Genomic DNA, 8410 nt, shown 5'->3' on the forward strand with positions numbered 1-8410 from the left:
AGAAAAAGAAAGGGTATATGACATGTAGGATTGACTTTACTTCAGCTGTTGACCTTTTGTCCTTATAAAATTTTATAAGCATACTTACAATTACAATGTTTGCGGTGCCACCGTCTCTAACAAGTCACCATCATTTCAATTCTTTGTATTGGAAAAATATCTTCATGTTTAAGTTACGTGTTAATCAAATAGCTGGCCATCTACCTCTATACTATATACATATATATATGAGCAAGCAAAAGTATGTTTGCTAATTACACTGTAGTCCCTGTTGTTTGTTGTAAGATTCAAAAAAATCTTTTTTTTTTTAATTTTCACGGAATAATACTGCCTGCTTTAATCTGTTTCTGTTTATTTAGATATTTGATCACAGTAAAACAAACTGGGGATACTTTAGCATATTTATAGTGACTATAATTAACTTTCTATCAGGTAAACTTTTATCATATTTGATTATTATTGGTACCACTATCTGGTCAATGATGATGGAGAAAATTCCAATTTGGGATAAGATCATATGATTTTATGAGATGTTAGTTACTCAGCAGACATCTTTTTTCATCCACAAAATAGGCATTAATTTAAGAAGACCAAACCCTTTATTTCTCAACAAAGTAGTGGTCCAGGAAGCCTGTGCTTTTATGTGGACATTTTTTTTTCCCTCCATTTTATATCAAGCTATCATCATTAGTACTCCTTAGTGGTAGAAATGAACAGTAACCCCATTTTACATGGTTTATATACGTAGGCAAGGCCAAAGCTGGGCAAGTTAAAAACCCGCAGGCAGACGAACACTTGGCCCAATTAGCGTTGATTTGGCCCAATTAGCGTTGATTTTGGTCACTTACAGGAATTTTTAACAAGACATTGCGACGTATAAATGTGCATATACAGTCAAATACTTTTCGTTCACATCCTGGTTCTCATTGCAATTCCTCTGGTTGCTTCAATCAATTTATTTCTCCTTTTCTCATATTATTTGTTTGTGCAAATATCTTCTTAAATTTTTGAGACTATCCTTTCCGGAAACATAGCTCGAGCGCTTCAAAATTTGATGGCTCATATATTGATATTTGTCAAAATAGATGTGTTACACATTGCATTTATACAAATCCTACAAAGTGTTTTTAAGTCAAATTCTAATTGGGTTCAGTTAAATTTTCCTATAGTATTTACCGGTTTATAAATAACAAAATATGGTAAGTTCATAAGAATGTGCAGAGCTCCTTGTCAGTCGGAAAGATCGAACATTCTCCGGTAATCACAAACCTAAGGTTTGCAGGTGCATTGAAAGGCAGGGTTGAGGAATGTTGTAACCCTCCTTTTCCAGATCTGGAAGAAGAATGTTCAACAAAGAATAGATCTGAGCAGACTCTGAATGACTTTCATCTGCAGCAACAAACAAATAGGTTCTGTTATTGACCTCAATCCAGCTATACCCGGGTATCTTCTGAACTCCTCTTTCTTTCATTAAACGTCGTATCTTATTCACATTTCCCCACTGTCCGGCATCAGCATGTATATTTGAAAGCAGCACATAGTAGCCTGAGTTTTGTGGGTCTAAATCAAACAGATGACTTGAAGCCACTTCAGCTAGCTCAACATTGCCATGGACCCGACATGCTCCCAGCAACGTTCCCCAGACACCTGCATCAGGTGCAAATGGCATACTGTTTATGGTCTCTAATGCCTTATTCAAACGACCAGCACGCCCAAACAAATCTACCATGCATGCATAGTGCTCCATGCGAGCTGGGATTCCATATTCTTCAGTCATACAATGGAAGTAATGAATTCCAGCTTCAACTTGGCCAGCATGGCCACAAGCAGATATTATAGCGAGAAACGTGACATGATCTGGCTTGATTTTATTATTTAACATTTCATGGAAAAGAGCAAGAGAGTCCTTCAGATGGCCGTGGCATCCATAAGCAGCAATCATGCTATTCCATGCAGCTTCCTGCTTCCTCTGCATCATGTCAAACACAGTACGAGCAAAATCCAAGTTTCCACATTTAGCATACAAGTCTATCAGTACACTCTCAGCAATATTATCAGAGCGGCAGGAATCTTTTATCATCAAACTATGAATCTCTTTTCCATAATGCAGTGCATGTAAGTTTGCGCAAGCAGAAAGAGCAGCGGATATACTCACACAATCGTGCTTCACTCCTTCAATCGCCATTTGACGAAAAAGATCAATGGCCTCCTCTGGTTTGCCGTTCTGAGAATATCTTGTGATCATTGAGTTCCAACAAACAACATCCTTTTCAGACATTCTTTTGAATATTTTATAAGCAAGATCCAATCTTCCACACTTAGCATACATGTCTGTAATTGCACTTCCCACATGACACTTCCCATCAAGCCCATTCTTCAGGATGTAACAATGCAACTCTTTTCCCAGTTTCAGAGCAGCCAAATCAGCGCAAGCAGGTAATATACTTGATAGGGTCACAGTATTTGGAATGATTTTTTCTTGAATCAACCACCTAAATTTTTCTAAAGCTTCATGGCTAATCCCATTAAGCACATACCCCGAAATCATAGCTGTGAACATTACTACATCAGCTGCAGTGTTCTCTTTAAAAACTTTGCAAGCCATCTTCACATCCCTGCACTTGAAGTATATGTCAATAAGTGCACTCTTCAAGAATGCATCCAAAGGCACACCATTTCGTATTATATAGCCATGAATTTCCTTACCTTGTTTGATACTTGCAACTTCACAGATTGAAGGAAGAAAACTTGAAAATGTGATCTCATCTGGTTTAACACCAGAAACTATCATCTTATGAAACAAGTCCAAAGCCTCATTCATAAACCCATTTTGTACATGCCCTGCAATCATTCCATTCCAGGTCACCAAATTAATCTGAGGCATCAATTCAAACAATTTGAGTGCATCATACAATCGCCCACTCTTCGAATACATAGACAACAGCGAATTTGCCACCTGAGGGTCAAACTCCAACCCAAAGCTTACAACAACACCATGCACTTGGGTACCAAAATCTGTCATAGCTTCCGCGGCACAAACAGATAAAATACAAGCAAATGTCACAGAATTTGGTTTGGTTTCACTAATTCTCATTTCTTTAAATGCCCTTGTCGCATTATCTGATTCCCCACATGTAACATAACCATTTAGCATCACATTCCATAAAACACAATCTCGTTGCGACATGTTATCAAACACGTAACGTGCCTCGTCAATACAGCGGTTCTCAGTGTAAAGCTTAACCAAAGAACTCCCAACAAACACATCAATGCCACAGCCCATTAACCAAATCATATCATGAACCAACTTACCAAATCTCACATTACCCAAAGCACTACAAGCCTTCATTACAGAGGGAAAAGTGTGATTATCAGGGCGAATCCCGCAACTCAACATCTTAAAATAAAACAACAAAGCGAAACGAAACAATCCCATTTTAGCAAAAACTCTAATCATCCGATTCCACGGCAAACTGGTTGCCAAATCAAGACGCGGAAACATGTTGCCGGCGTCAATGAAGCCCCCGCAAAGAACATACATGCCCAGTATCTTTGCACCCAATGCCGCATTGTCACTGATTCCATTTAGAATGAACTGGGAATGGACTTGTCGGCCTTGTTGAAGAACTGAATGATCAGCACAAGCCTCTAAGATTGAACCCAGATGACTTGCGAGAGCAGTGTCTGTTTTGTGGGACGACACGAGTTGATTCGTGAAGTGTTCACAGTTTGAATGTATGGATTTGCATTTGAATGCAGAGAAAATAGATAAACATTTGTGGGATGAAGTGATCAATCTTTGATACATTACATTATGAGTTGAACAAACTGCAAAAGCGTCACCCCGCAGAAATTTTTGTTCCGCCAATCCACCTCGCGGGAGAATGACGGTCAAATGACAAATACTGGGTAATAACAAATCGATCCCCACTTTATAGAAAAACCACATTTACCTACCTTAATATTTACTTTTTTCATATAGGTCCCACATTTCAAAACTAGTAAATCTTCGGATTGGACCCATTTCGGCCTTCTTGATCTGCAATTCATGCATCCGCAAAAGTGTTAGGAGTACGAGTATCTAGGGCTGAGCTAAGCCCAACCCAGTAAGTGTTAGGGTTTTGGATGAAAAAAAGATTATTTATTTATTTATTATTATTTAAAAAAAAGGGTTCTTCGGTGCCACTTAAGATCACCCAAAGAAATAATTAAATTCTCATAGATTTGTCTTTGTATAATGAAAATACATGCAAAATCATCATCGTGATTGGAATAACTAATAACATAAGATAGTGGACAATTATTACACCAATCGATCATAATAAAAGTCTTTCTAAAAACCCTTTAAAATCATTACTTGATATCTTTTTTTAATTTTCTCACAGTGAGACACACCAAAATCTACTAAAATGAAAATTGAAATGGCATTTGATGATTTTGAAGCTCTCAAATGATGAGAAAATGACGTGCACTGACCCCTCATATGCAGAAGTGAATTTAGTGACATTGAAAAATGCAATGGACACTGAGCTCAATCAACACTTCGAATAGTTACTATCAGCCAGCAGCAGCAGCAGAGACCCCTTTTGCACTTTGGCTTTAGACACACACAAGTAGTGTGATTTAATAGCATTAAAAATTAACTTTATTAAACCTTACAGTTTAATAATTTATCCGTATGAAAAAATATGAGGGTGTCTGTATTAAAAAAAAATTTATTATTATACATAGATGCGGGCATCCTTTATTATTTTTTAATGCAGACATACTATTAAGTATTAAGTCATGTGATTTAATAGAGTGTGCACTTATTCTATCAAATCACTTAGCTTAATAGCATTTTTGCATGACAAAAAAATGAGCATGCACTTATTCTATTACCCAGCATCCTCAATTTAACACACGCTAAAAAATACAAAAAAAAAAGTTGTGCTTTTTTGTCTGTTAGTGTATTGAAATATGCATTTTTTATTTGTTAGTTGCATCCTCGCTTTGTTAAAATGAGAATATCCTCACTAATATGTATATATATATAGAAATTCTATGGTCCGGACGCCCTTATTTTTTATTTTTTTTCATGTAGATTCACTATTAAATCATATGGTTTAATAAAATGTCTGCACTTATTCTATTAAACCACATGACTTAATAACATATTCGCATGACAAAAAAAATGAGAGTGCCCACATTAGAGTAAGAGAATATATATATATATATATAGAGTGAGGATGCCGCAAACAGACAAAAAAAATCAATGTGCTAACATATTAAAAATAATCGTCTCAATGTATTGAATTTTTTTTATTTTTTTTATTTTAATGATATCCTTAATTTATTAAAATAAAAATGTTCTCATTACAGAATAATAATATATTTAAAATAATTCTCTAATAAAAAAAAGTAAGAATGTTACTAATAGATAAAAAAAACTACATATATATAAATACACAAAAAAAATTAGAGACTGTATTAAAAAATATATTTTTTAAAAAAATTTTAGTAGGATTCTAACCGAATATCCTCATTAGAGTAGAGTAGTAGTATGTATAAGTGCCGCTCTTCAAATTGCGCGGGGCAGGGTCATGTTATTTCAGTTTTTATTTGTTATATAGATTTTTTTTTTGTTGAAAATAATTTGTTAATATATTTTTATTTTGCATGGAAGTCGAATAATAATGGTTAGGAAAAAAACAAAAGAAAAGAGAACTCCCATCATTTTAGCTGAGAAAGAGACTCTTGTGGGGCTGCAGTCTGCAGTGCTAGGTTTTCCACCGCTTTGGGATCTGCAATCAGATCTGCTTGCGAAATGCAAATATTTGAGGGCGAAAAGTAAAAGAAATGGTGTGTGTTTTTTCTGTATTGCTAAAAATTACTTTAAAAAAAAAGAATTTCTAATTACAAATACGATTGTGTAAATTAGCTAATAGTTGATAAAATTGATGAGGATTTTTAGAAGGATGCAATATACTTCTTAAATATTTAAACATAACAAAGAAAAAGAGTGAAATCTTTTTATTGTTTGACAAAGTTAATTGAAATCCTCTTGATATTTTAATAAACATCCAAACTTCCTTAAGTGTCAAATTTTTTCCGTTAATCTTATTTTTTTCCTTGGAGGTTGTTTAATATTAGGAATATGAATACTTTTAACTAATTAATTACTTGACTAAATTTTTTTTCATAATTAATTGACAAATTATGGAAAAAAAGTAAGGGAGTTGTCATAATTTTTCAAACTAATTCTAAATTTTTTCTCAGAATTAATTGAAAAATTAAATGCAAACTTATATGTGTAATTAATCGAGTAATTTTTTAATCATAGTTAACTAAAAAATAAAATTAAAATTATGGAAAAAGAAAGGGAATTGCATTTAATTTTTAATTTTTTAAAAATCAATTAAAAATTAAATGCAATATATATATATATATATATATAATTTTATTCTTACAAATACCTCAATTTATTATTCTACAAAAAGATACATATGTATATGTATTTTTTATTTAATTTTTAATTAATTCTAAAAGATTTGGAATTAATTGGAAAATTATGAAAATTCACTTACTTTTTCTAATAATTTTGTATTTAATTATTCAATTAATTAAATAATTAAATATAATCGTATTCTCAACATCAAACAACCACCATGGGTAGAACAATAAGTTCAGCCAAAAAAGAAAAATTCACATTGAGGGTGTTTGGATGTGTTTTAAAACATTAGGAGGGTTTCGATTAGTTTCATCCAACAAGAGAAGAATTTTGTTCTTTTTTAAATATAATATTAACAAAATAGATTTGAAGTTCAAATTGCACTAATATTAGAATTAAAAAAGGTTTAGTCTATGTTAATGAAATTTTTAAATATTTGAAAAAAGAATCTACACGATGACTTGAAACACCTCAATAGGTTATTAATGATGCTATCTAGTGGTGATATTCAAGAGTTAATGATCGATAATGCTCGTGGCCATAGTGACGACCCATATATATGAAAACCGAAATAACATTTATTGCTGGTAACATGATGTTGCAAGTTGCATCTACTGTTGTTTCAAAGAAAAAAAAAAAAGCTGCGTTCAGTCTGTGGGAGGGAGATGTTGAGGTTCGATTTAATTAAATAACAAAAAACACATATTTGAATTAGTCTACTATGTATATACTAGAAAGTACATTTACAAGTTTCTTTTGTGTAAAAACGACACATCACAGTATTTAAGAAGTTATTGTATAAATTAAGTTGTATGACAGAACCCAGATTAGACGCCTTTATTTTGGTGGCATATTTAAGACCTCTATCCCCGGCTTGAAAAACCCCAGTCCTGAAATTAGTGATTGAAATCCAAAGAAGCTTCAATTCATCCCATTTTTCCTATAAGTATTGTGACAACACCCAAAATATAAGTAAATAAATTAATAACTAAATGAAAGAGAATTAAAAAGCTCTGAAAAAGAGATGTGAAACCATGACTATGGTTTTTTTTTTTTTTATTTGGCTTTGAATGTATATAACTTGCTCTGCCCTAAAAGAGGTCATCATATTCATATGGGATCTCTAAATGATTCCCTAAATAAAGGCGGAAATATTTTAGGGTTCTTCTCACTGGAAGTAAAGTCATTTATATCACATGGCGAACTACCATGTGCCACACTATCCAAGATCAAGAGTTTAGTTACCCCCATGAATCTTATTTTTTAATCTCATGTAGAGATGATGATTTGATGCTCCCAATGTGTATACAGTTAATACTAATACTATCATCATCATCACCATTATTACTATTTGTCTTAAGTGTTATATATATATATATAGAAGGTTGAGTAGATTACGAAATTCCCCCCAAAAATAAGAATAGATAACATATACATGGGGAAGAAGCTTCCATTGACAAGTAACACTTGAAATAATTTATGAATTTTGGGCCTCTACCCTATAAATATTTCTATGAATACTTTATGTCATTTGTATAGTGATTAATGTGCCATTTATTTACTGGATGATTTAATAATAATTTTATTAATTATGAAATTCATCATCTAATGAATAAGTAACACATGTCCATAAAATATAAATTGAGATTCAAAAATATTATATTCTTGTATGTATGAGTATGACATCCAACTTTGACACGGTTAATGTACTATATAATGTAAATGGCAGCATTAGAGAATGTGATAATTAATTAATTAATTAAGGACAAAGTATATACAGGTGGCATTTTTAATCCAAGCCGTCCATGTAGAATATTTAGACGGTCTTGATCCACGTAACCGGTGAGTTTGCTGGTAGATGGCTGACGTCTGGAGACGTATTATGCTTAGGCATGTGTCTCGCGTGCTGATCAACACCGTTGTCACAGGCAGGACTAAAGATGATATGATCATATATAATATAATCTTTACGTATTTTTA

General features: G+C 33.0%; 1 protein-coding gene across 1 annotated transcript; it reads right to left on the minus strand.

The window, feature by feature from the left end:
• Nucleotides 1-931: 931 nt before the first annotated feature.
• LOC18052114 (pentatricopeptide repeat-containing protein At4g21300) lies at nt 932-3851 on the minus strand. The gene has a single exon (XM_006448753.2). The coding sequence runs from the start codon at nt 3806-3808 to the stop codon at nt 1262-1264; it is 2547 nt and encodes an 848-aa protein (XP_006448816.1). The 5' UTR covers nt 3809-3851; the 3' UTR covers nt 932-1261.
• Nucleotides 3852-8410: the final 4559 nt, after the last annotated feature.

The sequence above is a fragment of the Citrus clementina genome, unplaced genomic scaffold (assembly GCF_000493195.1).
Source record: "Citrus clementina cultivar Clemenules unplaced genomic scaffold, Citrus_clementina_v1.0 scaffold_2, whole genome shotgun sequence".
Classification (NCBI taxonomy): Eukaryota; Viridiplantae; Streptophyta; class Magnoliopsida; order Sapindales; family Rutaceae; genus Citrus; species Citrus x clementina.

Excerpts from the sequence above, each read along its gene's own strand:
- LOC18052114 (XM_006448753.2), bottom strand. The coding sequence starts at position 3,808 with ATGTATCAAAGATTGATCACTTCATCCCACAAATGTTTATCTATTTTC.